The 15,848-nt window shown below is 40.7% G+C and overlaps 1 protein-coding gene across 3 annotated transcripts in view; it reads right to left on the bottom strand.

Moving 5' to 3' along the window:
• Nucleotides 1-208: 208 nt before the first annotated feature.
• The window catches only part of LOC140421221 (forkhead box protein O1-like), a 64,856-nt gene continuing 49,216 nt past the window's right edge, over nt 209-15,848 (bottom strand). For 2 of the 3 annotated variants that reach the window (XM_072505765.1, XM_072505767.1), the window contains exons 3-4: nt 13,939-15,216; nt 209-5,336 (exon numbers count right to left, since the gene is read on the bottom strand). In XM_072505765.1, the coding sequence (XP_072361866.1) occupies nt 13,960-15,216 (1,257 nt within the window). In that variant the 3' untranslated portion in view covers nt 209-5,336; nt 13,939-13,959. The remainder of the gene's footprint in view (nt 5,337-13,938; nt 15,217-15,848) is intronic. The other variant, XM_072505766.1, reaches the window with a different exon arrangement.

Here is a 15,848-nt window from a genome sequence, read left to right as displayed (position 1 = left end):
TGATGTTTGCGCATCAGCATTAGCATTATGTCTAGATATATGATGAATGGACGCTCGAGTTAACTGCCGGAAGGTTGCCTCTTTACCTCAACAATTTAGTCTTCAGCACAACAGCAAATAAAAAACAGAGAAGGGAAGAGGGGAAGGTGGCTATTTCGCCCCCCCCCCCACATTAGAATGGGGAAAACAGCAAAAAAGGGTCCACTCAAAAAGTTTGTAGTTTTTATTTTAGAAACAATATTTAAGGAGCAAAGAAGAAGATATGGTGGGAGGTTGAAATCAGAAAGAGGAGGAAAGAAAAAGTAGAGGGAGGGCCCAATGGCAGGTCTTACCAATAGGCCCCCAGAACAGCTGATGTTGGTGATCATTGAATGGTCATACATTTAAAAACAAAACCACATGAATTTTGTGAAGTGGCCTTCTTTATGAAATGAGAAATATTTCTTACAGATGACATCACATGGTATATAAACATATCACACTTTCATAAAATATACTTTAATGTTACAAACTCCGTGTACCAAAATAGTACCACATGGAACATTTGCATGAAAGTTTTATAGGTATAGAATACTCTTAAAAATGCATAATTTCAAAAAAAACTAGAGATAATAATGCACTTAAGCATTTAATGTAGAACTCTGCAAACACCATCAATCAATATACTGGTAAAAGGCAGATCTCATGGAACTTGCTGGTTATTCAACAATTTAACAAGTAAAGGAAAATGCTATTGTAAAGATAAAGTGTATCTTGGAAAATCAAACGCTTTAACAGATTATAAAAATGCACACTTTTAACAAATTGAAAACTGTGTGGCAACTTTCAATTTCTTTACTTTTGTCTTCTCTCACCTGTGCATTACCAGCTAGCCGAGAGGGCAGGACAGCAAAGCATCATTGCACTCCACACCTCACCAAAAGATGAAATGATGGTTTGCTGCATGAACTCTCTTTGGAGGGCTCTTTTTACGATACTCACCACAGGGATAACTTTCAATGCAAGAGTCCCACTAACATTTTGCGTACAACATAAAATATGGGGACAAGAGGACACCAATACACACCAGTATTAACTGTATATTCACTGTACATAAAAATGTCTCTCTAGAAGATAAAGGTTTATGCAGCAACTGTTTAATGGTTCTTTTAAAACTAACAAAAGGCTCTTGGGGCTTCAGGATAGCACCAATGGTAGAACAACCTACACGCTGCATGTAACTCCCCACCCTCCCCTATGTAAAATACAATTTTGATCCTTTCTCAGCTTCTCCTCTTTCTGCTCCAACCCTCAATGTACCTTCTGTAGCCAAAGAAAAAATTACAACTTGCTTCCAAACATCTGTCAAATGGTTTAATGCCAAGAGATGTGAAAAGCAACCCGGATATCTATCAACTTCCAATGTTCGTTCAGCTGGTCAAAGTGGGGAGAATCCCTCAGCTTCTCACCTGAGGATTGTATTGATCAAAGACTGAACACTTGCAGCACAATGAAATTGGGGGCATGAACCCACATTCTGCTGCATTGGGAAGAGCACCAAATGAATCTTTCCTTCTACAAGTAACTGAAAATCTTTACCCTTTCAGAATTGTGTATTTCTACACACAAATGCGTGGACACCCGAGGGGAAAGAGAAGAGATGGAGAAGAGGCTAAGTCTAATGTTATCTTGCATAATTAACACAAAAACAGTCAGAGATCAATGGGAAACATCCACTGAACAAATTTAAACTTTCATTTAAGATTCAAAATGTAAAACGATACTTGAAAAAATACACAACCTACAAACCTACTAGCTATTGTATGCAGTACAACTTTATTTACAAGCAAAATCTGAAGATAACAACTTAAACCAAGAATGGAAAAAAAAGTTGTACTGTCATTTAATGTAATTTTTTAAAAATGCAATCTGAAAATTAACTTGATCTGCGTAAACAAATGAATCTGGCATAATGCCTCTTCTGAAGTCATATATGATCAATCTAAATAGTAAAAACAAAACACACTTGCCTTGTGTGTTTTGACACTAGCATATATTCAGAATCACCCTGAGAGATAAAGGCAGATTTTCATTGTGTAAAAGAACAGAGGCTTAAAAACATTTGTTCCCAGCAACTAACTTTAGTGTTTCTGTGGCACGTAGTAACTGTCTCTAATCCCCAATAGAATAATTTACACAAAAAAAAATTAGGAAATATGAAAGGCGTCTGAGGCAAACAGAATTGGGAATCAATTGTGATAGCATCCACTGGATACTCCACTCAGCACATCTGGCAGTAGTCTGCAGCACAAAAGCAGGTTGGCTATTCCAGAAAATAAAGTGAATCAACTGAGGCCAGTGTGCCATAATGGCTATTAAACAAACACTTAATAAAATCAGGAGATTGGGACACTCCCGTTTACCTCAGGTGCTGGTGTTTTCCAATGGAGGGTATACATATTTCCAAGACTGGTACTGGCTTGCCACAGGACTTTCTCCACAATAATGCAGGATACCCAATTACTTCAAAGACTTTTTGCTTTTTTGGTAATTTAGTAGAGAAAGGAGCTTTTATTATTTTTTTAAAAGCATAACTCAGTCTCAAAACATTTCTGGATGTCGCAAAGTGTGTGGGGAGGGGAAGAAAGATGCGGAAGGAGAGTCCTAAAATTACTCTCCAAGATCCTTTTAATAATTATATATCAAAAATAGTGCTGACGAAAGAATAATATTCACAATACCCAACGTCAACACCAAACACTTCTAAGTTGGGTGCAGAGTAAAGCCTAAATAAAAGTGCCTCAACTTCAGAATATTCCTACTCACCAGAACAATATTACTCCCCATTTCTCACATGAGACATCTATGATCTGAGTGAGCTTCACATTTTAGTGCTAAATTCGAGGGGTGTTTTGTGCTGCAAGTCCATGCTGAATAGGAACTGATCAACACTACCTAAAGTAATTTATAAAGAAGCCTTAGAGGCAAATGGTAGTCTTTCATTCCAATAATCTGGCTGATGTGAAGTCAGACCAGAGAATTAAAAAAAAAAAAAACAATATTGTCAAAACACTGCCATCCAGTCCCTAATTTCCATCGTGGCATTTACACTCATGACATCTAATACCTATAATAAAAGGTATCTGCCAATATCAAACAGTTAAATAAATCAGATCATTTTGGTTTGAATCGCACTACAATTTCATCATTGCTCAATTCAGTTCCATAATTTGTATGTTATGTATACTGTATTTTGATTTTGCATGTAACAAAAGGACTTTAAAAAAGGAGTGTGTTTCAAAGTAATGAATACAATCCAGGATTCAGGTTTATGAGAGCAGTTGAGGTCATCTGAACACAGGCATGTGCCATATCAATATATATGGCCACAATATGAAAAATTACCAATCAAGATTATTTCTTGATACAACATGCAGTGATTAGGTCACAATTCTTAATCCTTCAGTGTGAACAACATCACGCAATGATGAGGAACTGCACTGAGAACAACCGCTCAGAAATGCAATCCAAAACAGAATAAAGTCAATTGCATAAACTTGAGTGTACATTATTAAAGAAATAGCATAAACCCCCAGAGTGCCTTCAAGGCAGTGGTCACGTTTCAGTATATAGTCAGCAGCTATAAACTGCTGAGTTTTTCCTTGCAGTTTATGAAGTCATCTGAAGACAATGACTTATAACCACTCCCAGGTATCTATCTTGTTCGATGCAACCTTCTCCCCTGATAGCACAATGTAGATGTTATAGTTCAGGTAAATGCTTCATGAATAAAACCATTCATTCATCTTATAACCTCAATTGGACATGTTTATATTCTCCTTTGCAATTGCTGGCATTAGTGTGACTTATGAACTTTTCTCCAATTAGAGAACTGTAGAATAGCACCTTTCTCAACCTCAGGGCATTCCAAAGTGCTTTACAGCCAAATGAAGGTCATTATAAGTGCATTCACTGTTGTAATGTAGGGAGATGTAGCAGCCAATCAGTACTACATTGGGAGTGTCAAACCAGATTCTGTGCTCAAGTATAAGCCATGATTTAAGAGGAAATCATTCCAAATTACAGGCTGGAAGGGTTTTTTGTTACATTCATGTAACACTTACAGATAGCTTTTTACATTTGAAGGAAAGATTTTCAAATCTATGAGCTTTTCCCACCATTTCTCCCAAATTAGGCAGTATTACATTGTGAAGCCAGTGTCTTACAGGTGACACAGCATCCTCCCCACCCCTCCCAAAGAAAGAATGAAATAACAAGCTATCCAACAGAATTTCTAATTTCGCTGAAAAGATTAACTTTAAATGCAATCTGATACAATGGAGTGGGAAGGGAGAAATAAAGAGAAACATTTCACTTGTTAAAATCATAGGCAGCCCATATAAAATCAGATTAAAATTAAATCACAAAATAGCTTTGTATCTCATGGTTGTGTTGTTGGTTTTAAAATAGGACACTATTTTATAGACTGGGGTATGACTGTTCTGGATTAGGTTGCTGTCACGGCAATGTTGGAAAGTCTATATATATTCCTTCTGGAACCTTAGCTCTCTCAGTCTTACTGGAGTACATTGCACATTCCACCTCCACTTGCCCTCTTTTATTCTTATTTACAAACAGTTCAGCCTTTTCTCAATCTCAGCTGGACACAAGTATATGCCGAACACAACCAAAAGTGATAGGAAAGAAGAAAGGGGTAATTCTCAGTCTGCAGGCTCGCTGTTTCGATAAGGTGTTTCACTTCATTTGCGATCTGTCCAATACAACAGCTTGAGCTCAATTACGGTTTTATTCTCATAATCAGTTGTCTTGATTTGATGTGGTTTTGAGTTATTGTCTTGAAAATCCAGGTTGAATGACTTATTTCCTTGTAGTGTTTAACCCAAGTCCCAAAGGAAAACTCTGCTACATATTACTGTCTATTTTTGTTACATGTCCTGTGCTTAAAAAATAGTTGAGAATATCACATCTATTTCTCTGTTATAATCCGATACATTTGCAGTCTTATTTTCATAATCCCACTGTTCCTGCGGGGTTGGGGGGGGGGGGGGGGGGGGGGAGGAGGTGCATTTGTAATGTAATAAAATAAGTCATTCTCAAATGGGCAGCATTGGCACAATGACATTGCAAAAATCTCACCCGAAGATTGTTTAGGAACTGTTTCATGCACTCTGGAAATCGGAATGCATGCCAAAGTGAAAATGCCTTCTTGGATGAACTCATTGTACACGCTGAACAACGTGAAACTGGAAACAGATTCTCAACTCCTGGATCACTTCAAAATAAAACATCAATTTGTGAAGGGAGGCGACAGACTCAGCTGACATACAGCAAACCTGCTACAGAAGGAAAAAAAAGTCAGTGTATGGGAATCAAAGATTGTTATTAAGTAATAAATGTATTTTTATGAATCTTTTGCTATTTAAAATTTCAGAGGGCAACACGTGCTGCAAGCTTGTACGTGGAGTTTGCCACAAAATGAGTACTAAACTGAGCCTTGCTGCTTTGGAGAAGCAATCCAGTAAAAGCACTTGCTCAAAGGGAGAAAGGAATGAAAATGATAAAAAGGAATCCATTAGCAACCGCCTTCACATAAATGGAATAACCACCCCTTCAGCCCCAGGACCCTCTGAGAAATCAGTTCCAATTCTGGTCTTTGGGTATCCCCAGATTTCTTTTCTTCCTCCACTGATGTCAATGTCTTCTGCTATCTTCTGCATCATAGGCCGCACAATATGGAATTCCCTCACATCACTCTCTCTTCCTCCGAGATGCTATTTAAAACCCACCCCTTCATCAAACTTTTTGGTTTTGCCAATCTTATAAAGCTTGCTGTCAAATTTTGTTTAATTTTCTAAATTCATTTACAGGATGTGTGTCACTGACTAGGTCAACATTTACTGCCCATCCCAATTGCCCTTATGAAGGTGGTGGTGAGCTTTCTTCTCAAACCACTGCAGTCCCTGTGGTGTAGGTACGCCTACAGTGCTGTGTCAGATCCTGTGAAGCACTTTGCGCCAGCATTAAAGGTGCTAGTTAATTACAAGCTGCTATTAATACAAAGGATGAGTAGGAGTCATAAATAATTACACCAAGGTGTTGGTTTGCAAGAGCCAATTGAACTACTTTTAAATTACATAAAGTCCATAACCTCCTCCTGGATAGCCATTTAAACAATTTATTAACTTTTTTAAAAAAGGCTCAAAAATATTGATTTAATTGGGAGATAATGCTAGCTTTATTGAAACAATCCAAAATGGAATTCCTATAATTAAAAGGGATAATCTTACTTCTCCTTTCTCTTACTCAATTTCGACATCAACAGCTCAGCTTTCATTGTTTCTTCAAGTGGCAAAGTGACAGATTTTGGCACATGCAATCTCTGCCAAAGACAATTGCTGCTAGAATGTTTACCTTAAGTGTTTCCACTAGCTGGAGTTAGCCAATACCCTAAATCCAAAACTCAAACTAGCATTCTTGGCCATTTACTAAGCATGCCAAATCCGCTTGGTTCAGAAACTACTCCTGCAGTCTTTCACTTTTACCAATCAGCAACAATGACGACTTGCTCCTTTAGATGTAGAAAATACCTAAAATAACAATAATACTCTTTATTGTCACAAGTAGGCTTACATTAACACTGTAATGAAGTTACTTGAAAAGCCCCTAGTCACCACATTCCGGCACCTGTTGGGGTACACAGGGGGAGAATTCAGAATGTCCAAATTACCCAACAGCACGCCTTTCGAGACTTGTGGCAGGAAACCGGAGCACCCGGAGGAAACCCACACAGACTCAGGGAGAACGTGCAGACTCCACACAGACAGTGACCCAAGTGGAAACCGAACCTGGGACCCTGGAGCTGTGAGGCAACAGTGCTAACCACTGTGCTACCGTGCTGCCCTGCTGGAGAGTGGGCTGAACTGCATTGTTCTTCCAAAGACCCGACACTCGTTGGACCTCCTCCGATGCTATCCTTATTCTATGATTCATAAAGTGGGCAATAACAAGCACTTGCACAAATGAGAGATTAAGAAGGGTGGGCAAAAACTGGGTAAAAGAAGTGGGGTTTAAAATGAAGCATTAACCATAGTACACAATCACAGAATTGTTATGATGCAGAAGGCAGCCATTTAGCCCATATTGTCTACACTGGTTCTCCAAATGAGCATTACAACTCAGCGCCATTCTGCTGCCTTTTCCTGGTAACACTGCATTGTTATGTCCTCCTTATAATGGACCAGGCAGTGCATTCCAGACCCAATCACCTGTGTGAAAAGGTTTTTTCTCACATCGCATTTCTTTCTGTTGCAAATCACTTCAAATCTGTGCACTCTCGTTCTCGATCACTTTACAAACGGAATCAGTTTTGTCCCATGTCCAGCCCCCTCATGATTTTGAGCACCTCTATCAAATCTCGTCAATATTTTCCTTTCCCAGGAAAAAAATCCCAAATTCTCCAATCTAACTTCGTAACTTTAAGTTTTTCATCTCTGGAACCATTTTTGTAAATGTCTTCCACGCTATCTCTCCAAGACGTTTCCATTCTTCCTAAAGTGTGGCACCCAGAACTGTGCACAATATTCCAGCTGAGGTCTAACTAGTGTCTTACACAAGTTCAGAATAGCCTCCTTACTCTTGAAATCTGTCACTATTAATAAAGCCCAGGAAATTCTTTGCTTTATAAACTTCTCTCTCCCCCGGTTCTGCCATCTTTAATGACTTATGCATATATAAAGCCAGGTCCCTCTGCTCCTCCATGCCCTTTAGAATTGCACTCCTCATTTTATCTTGTCTCTCCATGTTCTTCCTACTGAAATTAATCATCTCACACTTCCCGGTATTGAACTTCATCTGCCACCTATCTGTCCATTTCACCCCCTTGTCTCTGTCCTTTTGACGTTCTACACTGTCCTCTGCACAGTTTGCATAGCTTTCAAGTTTTGTATCATCCATAAACTTTGAAATAGTCTCCTGCACAAGATTGAGATAATTAATATGTTAGCAAAAGCAAGGATCATAATACCGACTCCAGGGAAGCTCCGCTACAAACGTTCCTTGAGCCTGAGAAATACCCACGGACTATTACTTGCTGTGTCCTATTACTCTGCCAATTCTGTATCCACATTGCTACTGTCCCTTTTATTCCATGAGATATAATGTTTCTCACAAGTCTGTGGTGCAGCATTGTATCAAATGTCTTTGAGGGGGGCATTCTGGGGGCATTCTGGCTAAGTTTGCCGATGATACAAAGATAGGTGGAGGGGCAGGTAGTATGGAGGAGGTTGGGAGGCTGCAGAAAGATTTAGACAGTTTAGGAGAGTGGTCCAAGAAATGGCTGATGAAATTCAACGTGGGCAAGTGCGAGGTCTTGCACTTTGGAAAAAAGAATAGAGGCATGGACTATTTTCTAAACGGTGACAAAATTCATAATGCTGAAGTGCAAAGGGACTTGGGAGTCCTAGTCCAGTATTCTCTAACGGTAAACTTGCAGGTTGAGTCCGCAATTAAGAAAGCAAATGCAATGTTGTCATTCATCTCAAGGGGCTTGGAATATAAAAGCAGGGATGTACTTCTGAAGCTTTATAAAGCATTAGTTAGGCCCCATTTAGAATACTGTGAGCAATTTTGGGCTCCACACCTCAGGAAGGACATACTGGCACTGGAGCGGGTCCAGCGGAGATTCACACGGGTGACCCCAGGAATGGTAGGCCTAACATACGATGAACGTCTGAGGATCCTGGGATTATATTCATTGGAGTTTAGGAGGTTGAGGGGAGATCTAATAGAAACTTACAAGATAATGAATGGCTTAGATAGGGTGGATGTAGGGAAGTTGTTCCATTAGCAGGGGAGACTAGGACCCGGGGGCACAGCCTTAGAATAAAAGGGAGTCACTTTAGAACAGAGATGAGGAGAAATTTCTTCAGCCAGAGAGTGGTGGGTCTGTGGAATTCATTGCCACAGAGGGCGGTGGAGGCCAGGACGTTGAGTGTCTTTAAGACAGAAGTTGATAAATTCTTGATTTCTCAAGGAATTAAGGGCTATGGAGAGAGAGAGCGGGTAAATGGAGTTGAAATCAGCCATGATTGAATGGTGGAGTAGACTCGATGGGCCGAATGGCCTTACTTCCGCTCCAATGTCTTATGGTCTTATGGTCTTTTGGAAGTCAATGTACAACTCTACAACCGCATTACCCTCATCAACCTTCTCTATTAACTCTTAAAAAAACTCCAGCAAGTTAGTTAAACACTATTTTCTCTCAAGAAATCCATGCTGGCTCTTTTTGACCATGTTTTCCATGTGATTGTTCATTCTGATTCATAGCCTGGTATAGCAACTGCTCGGCCCAAGACCGTAAGAAACTACAGAGAGTCGTGAACACAGCCCAGTCCATCACTCAAACCCACCTCCCATCCATTGACTCTGTCTACAGCTCCTGATGCCTTGGGAAAGCGGACAGCATGATCAAAGACCTCACCCACCCAGGTTATTCACTCTTCCAACTACTTCCAATGGACAAGAGATACAAAAGTTTGAGAACACGCACTAACAGGTTCAACAACAGCTTCTTCCCCGTGGTTACTATTCTCCTGAATGAGTCTCTTATGGACTGAACTGATCTCTTCACACATCTTCTCTACTGAGTATGCTCACCTGTTGCCTGTGCCTATATATTTACATTGTGTATTTAGGTGTCCTATTATTTTTTCATGGATGGAATGATCTATCTCTACGCAGAACACTACTTTTCACTGTACCTCAGTACATGTGCCAATGAAACAAATCCAAATCTATCCCAAATAATTGCTTCTAGAAGCTTCCCCACCAAAGTGTTGTTGGGCTCACCTTTGCAACCTTTTTTGAACAAGGACGTAATGTTCGCAATTCTCCAGTCCTCTGACACCTCTCGAGTTTAGGGAAGACTGAAAGATTATGACCATGGCCCTTGCAATTTTCACTCACTTACTTCAATAACATTGGATGCATCTCATCTGGTCCCGATGCCTTGTCGACTAAGTACCAACAGCTTATCCAATACCTCCTCCACATCAATTCTGAACAGTTCTAGTGACCGACGTTCGGGCGGCGCCGTTCGGGCGGCGCGGGTGGCGCCGTTCGGGCGGCGCGGGTGGCGCCGTTCGGGCGGCGCTGTTCGGGCGGCGCTCGTGGCGCCGTTCGGGTGGCACGGGTGGAGACGTTCAGGCGGATGGTATAAATGGGTCCTGGGCAAAAAAGTTTGAAAAAGACTACTCTTATAATCCTTCCCAATAGTTAGTGGTCTATAGACTACACTGAGCAATATGGCTACACCCTTTCTGTTCCTTAACTCTCGCCAATTTGAATCTGTCTTTGAACCCTCTGGAACATCCTTTTTCACCAGCACTGCAATGCTCTCCTTAACCACTCCTCCTCCTTCTATTCCTTGCCCATCGCCTATCTTTTCTGAACATATTCCTGGTACCTAGAAATATTTAATCTGCCCTTTCCTTCAGCCAGGTCTTTTATCACCACAAAATCATAATTCCACTTGCAATTCACCAATCTTATTTACTATAGAACACACAGTGCAGAAGGAGGCCATTTGGCCCATCAAGGTGGAGACGGTAGTCAAGAAGGCATACGGCATGCTTGCCTTCATTGGCCGGGGCATTGAGTATAAAAATTGGCAAGTCATGTTGCAGCTGTATAGAACCTTAGTTAGGCCACACTTGGTGTACAGTGTTCAATTCTGGTCGCCACACTAACAGAAGGATGTGGAGGCTTTAGAGAGGGTGCAGAAGAGATTTACCAAGGATGTTGCCTGGTATGGAGGGCATTAGCTATGAGGAGAGGTTGAATAAACTTGGTTTGTTCTCACTGGAATGACGGAGGTTGAGGGGCAACCTGATAAGGGGTCTACAAAATTATGAGGGGCATAGACAGAGGCTTTTTCCCACGGTAGAGGGGTCAATTACTAGGGGGCATAGGTCTAAGGTGCGAGGGGCAAGTTTAGAGGAGATGTACGAGGCAAGTTTTTTCTACACAGAGGGTGGTGGGTGCCTGGAATCCGCTGCCGGAGGAGGTGGTGGAAGCAGGGACGATAGTGACGTTTAAGGGACATCTTGACAAATACATGAATAGGATGGAAATAGAGGGATACGGACCCCGGAAGTGTAGAAGATTTTAGTTTGGACAGGCAGCATGGTCGGCGCAAGCTTGGAGGGCCAAAGGGCCTGTTCCTGTGCTGTACTATTTTTTGTTCTTTTTTCTTTGAGTCTGCACCGACCCACTTAAGATCTCACTTCCACCCTATCCCCGTAACCCAATAACCCCTCCTAACCTTTTTGGACAGAAAGGGCAATTTAGCATGGCCAATCCACCTAACCTGCATGTCTTTGAACTGTGGGAGGAAACCGGAGCACCTGGAGGAAACCCACGCAGACACGGGGAGAAAGTGCAAACTCCGCACAGACAGTGACCCAGGGGGGTATTGAACCTGGGACCCTGGAGCTGTGAAGCCCAGTGCTAGCCACTTGTGCTGCCGTGTTGCCCACCATGCATTCATATACATGCAGTATAACCCTTACCTTCTCCCTTACTCCAACTCTGCCTATTAACTTACTGTTTTCTTGTCTACCCCTCAGGGTCCAGCCCCCTGACAAGCTAATTTAAACTTCCCCCTCAGCACCAGCAAATCTCCCTGCAAGGATATTAGTCCTGGTAAGGTGTAACCCTTTAATGAAAGGAAGATGGAGGCACAACGATTTAGGGAGGGAACCCCAGAAAGTTGAAGGCACAATTTTCAGCAAAGCAAGAGACTGAAGTCAGAGCAACAGAGCTTCTGGAGATATGGTAACCATGGAGAAATTAAAAACATAGTACTATGAAGCATCGGGGGCTGGACGTCACTGCAAGTCAGCAAGAACAGCGATGAAGGACAATTGGGACTTGGTGTGGAAAAGAACAGGCAGCAGGATATTTAATAAAGTCAAGCTTATGTAGGGTGGAGGATGGGAGTCTAGCCAGGAAAGCATTGGAGTAACTGAATGTGAAGGGAACATTATTTAGCAAGGACCGACAGTTTGTAGTTTTCTTTTACTAAAAGGAGGTCAATGTGCTAGATTTGAATGGGATAAAGATTATATACGAGGGAGGAAATTATTTATAATATCAAATAAATTGAGGACCCAAAACGGAAGCTGACTCAGAGTTTATTGAGAACGTGGTTGAGGGAGCAGAAGGTCGGTCTTGTGGATCAGATGAACTTAGAGGCAGGGAGGTGCAAATAACAACTGTCCAAAGGCAAAATAAAGGAGTTAAAAGCAAGAGGAAAAAAGAAAACAACAAACAGAAAACATGAAACAAAATGGTGGTAACAGTTATGATCTAAAATTTTTGATCCCAATGTTGAGTCCACAAGGCTATAGATTGCAGGACAGGATCCTGCCATTCACACCTCCTCTAGTCATATCTTTTGTTTCTTTACTTACCCACTTCAGCTTTTCACCATGGATTGTTTGGGCGTTAAATCAGTCAGGCATTCCCTTTAATTGTTCTTTCCACCTTCAACCCCTCGCTTATTCAAACCTATTACATTCAAACTATTCTCAGTGCTGTGAAAGTTCACAGACCTGAAACATGAACTCTGTTTCTCTCTCCACAGATGCTGCCAGACCTGCTGAGAACTTCCAGAATTTGTGTTTTTATTTCATATTCCTAGCATCTGTAGTTGTTTTCTTTCATTGAAAATGAGTTTTAAATATCAATGCAGAACTTGAATACTTTGAACTTGAATAATACTGCAAAGAGTTTTCTTTTTTAAATTGGTACATAAAAAGCCATATTGACAATATGCAAAGAATATCAAGTAAAATGTACTTTGGTTCAAACATAGATAGCTGCCTGGTTCAGAGGACTTTACAAGTCAAAACTATTCATAAATCCTTAGATAGAGAGCTGTTCTTCCCTACAATTAGGCCATTTCTACATTATGTTCAGTTCATTATGTCTACATTTAAACATTACAGTGGCAATTTGGCCCTTGAATGGCAGTAAAGCATCAATTAATTTTCCTTTCAGTCTGACTGTAGCCATTTTTTAATGCAGAGTTAAAAATGCAGCAATTTTCGTACACTATAATTATTATTGAAAAGTAACTGCTGACAATTGTCATTGCCATTCAGAACAGAACGGAATCAAAATTCACTGCATCTTATAAATTGTAAGCAAACAGAGAAAGAGCTACGTGTTCCAGGACCTACATCATATCCCTATCTATTAATTGCCGTTCAGAAATTTCCAGTTAAGGGATTAGCATCACATCAAACAAAAAAAATAAAATCAAACATGTTCAGTCTGCTAATGGCAAAACAAGTGAGGAGACGGCATTTAAACATGCACCACAAAGCAAAAAGAGTAGAAATCCATATGGTGAAAGTTTTCACATTGTTTGTTTATAAAGAGTGGAATTGATGGACACAATGGACTTTATCTATAACCTCACTTAAGTGTTTCAAACATGCTTGACAATATGTCCAAAACTAGTTCTACGTTGAATCATTATCATTTGCAAATTTGAACTTTCAAATGGCCAGATCCACCTCAAACCTCAATCTGAGATTTTTTAAAAAACTATTTGGAAGCCTAGGCAGGAAAATTGCCTTGAGAGTTCTACCCATGAATCTCCTGTTTACCATGCAACAATAATTTTAACTGCTTATAGCTGCTTCCATGCTCATTCATATTCCTGACTACCTGCGCAAGGACAATATTGTTTTAATCCCTCCCTATCTATCAAATGCTTCTGCTGTTCCACATGCATTAGGCAAGGTGATTGAGTACAAGGGGAAACAAACTACACTTAAAAGGCAAATCAGCCTGTGACATACAGCCAAATTCTTTATTTTTGAAAATTAAACTGGTAGGAATTTGGAAGACAAGACAAAGTATTTTAGTTACCTTCAGGTAATGCTTTTGAAGCTAACTTGGTACCCAGCTACGAGAGGATGACTGTGAAGTGTTAGGATAAGACGGGTTAGTGGCAATGGGCTCCAAATTGAAATCGAGCCCTTCATCATCCATGAGGTCATGGTCGATTATGTAATCCACATCACAGTCAAGACTTTCCATGAACATATCCAAATCTAGATCTCGCGGAAAATTCTCAGAATTCATCCCTACTGAAGAATTGGTGCTGCTGTTTGAGTTACGAGTGGATGGCAGGCCAAGTTGTAGAGCCTGACTTACAGGTGTCTGGAGCTGGGCCTTCAAAGTAGGCATTTGGCTTGCATCGGGCGGAGGTCCCATCATACTTAGCGTGTGAGGTAAAGCATTAGCAATAGCAGATGTAGCCGATGGACTTGCAGATTTTCCTCGTTGACTAGTCTGGCTAACCTTTGACTCACCAGATGGGCTGCCGAGTGATTCAACGTTAAACAACAACAAATTTTCACTGTTCAGTCGACCACCGGTCTGTGGCATGACAGGGTCAACTTGGCTCATCATCACATCAGTATGAGTTGGCGAATCTGAAGTTAAGAGCGCTTCAAGTGTTGCAGGTACACTAAAGTGGGTCTGCACAGACGTCAGATCAGAAGGATCAAAAAAAGAGTTCCCATAAGTAGAAGCCTGCGATCCAGAGGCTGAGTTTTGTTGTCTAAATGTGTAGGTTGAGCTTTGTTGCATCAAGTCAGTGGACAATGACTGCTGGGTTGGCAATAATGTAGATGATGGGGACAAGAGGTTCAAACTATCAATGAGTTCAAGTTCTTCAATTATGTTTTCAGTTAGGGTTGAGGGCAACTTGCTTGAAGTGCCAGAGTAGGTCAGTGCAGAATGTAGCTCATCTTCCAGATCTTCCTGTTCTGGCATTATGGGAGAGAGCCGCCCTGTACTTAACGTACTAGCATTTGAGCTTGTTCTTGGCCTAAAGCTAGTCCAGGCCTCAGAATCCTCATTGTTGCGAGAAGAGGGACTTCCAGGCCACTTGGAAACTTGTGAACCAGGACTATCACCGTTCCCCTCTTGGGTTGCTTGGAGAGCATCCTTTTTCCGCGCTGCTCTCCCTTTGCTCTTCACAAGTTTACTATTATTGTCCATTGATGCAGCTCTTCTCCTGGGAGACTTCCCACTTTTCCCACCTTCAGGATTAAGTATCCACCAGGAACTCTTCCCCGTAGCTTCATTGTGGACTCGGATGAATTTACTGTGCAAGGAAAGGTTATGCCGAATGGAATTCTGAAAGAAATTTTTAAGAAATGATTAAAAATAACCTAGAATGAAGTTTTAAATGAAATAGCTTCAACTCTTTTGAAAGGTTACACCCTAAAAAGCTTCCTGTTCAAATGCTGATTGACCTGTTGTGCATTTTCGGCACTCTACAAAACCTTGAAATCTGAATTAAATCAGTTTTCGTTTGACTATGAATTTTAGAATTTTTACAAACCCAGTTACTTTAAAAGTATAACATATCATCCAGGGTTGACATATTCCTAGTTTATTATTTCAGCCAATAGCATACTACCTTGTGGTATTGTGACCTAATGTAAAAACATGACTGATATAACAACCAACAGCTACTTTTGGTAACTGGAAACTATCTACAATGAAGCTCGATTTTACTATGCAAATAAAGTGATTGAAAACTAAAATTAGCCTGAGAAACTAGATATTAGAGAAGTTGATGAGTACATTTGTCATGGGTCACTCAAGCCATTTGCACTTTAAAAGCAGCCATGCGTGGTCTTTATGGATATGACTTTTGTTCATTCAATTTCCAGCTAGTTTACAGCCTCAACCCCAAATGCTGTTACTACTCTTCACTGGATAGGGAAAATGTTCCAACATATCACAACAAATGGGCAGAATAA

Source organism: Scyliorhinus torazame, chromosome 5 (assembly GCF_047496885.1).
Source record: "Scyliorhinus torazame isolate Kashiwa2021f chromosome 5, sScyTor2.1, whole genome shotgun sequence".
NCBI classification, from domain to species: domain Eukaryota; kingdom Metazoa; phylum Chordata; class Chondrichthyes; order Carcharhiniformes; family Scyliorhinidae; genus Scyliorhinus; species Scyliorhinus torazame.
The sequence above is the reverse complement of the archived record's forward strand: the minus strand, read 5'-3'. Positions and strand labels throughout refer to the sequence as shown.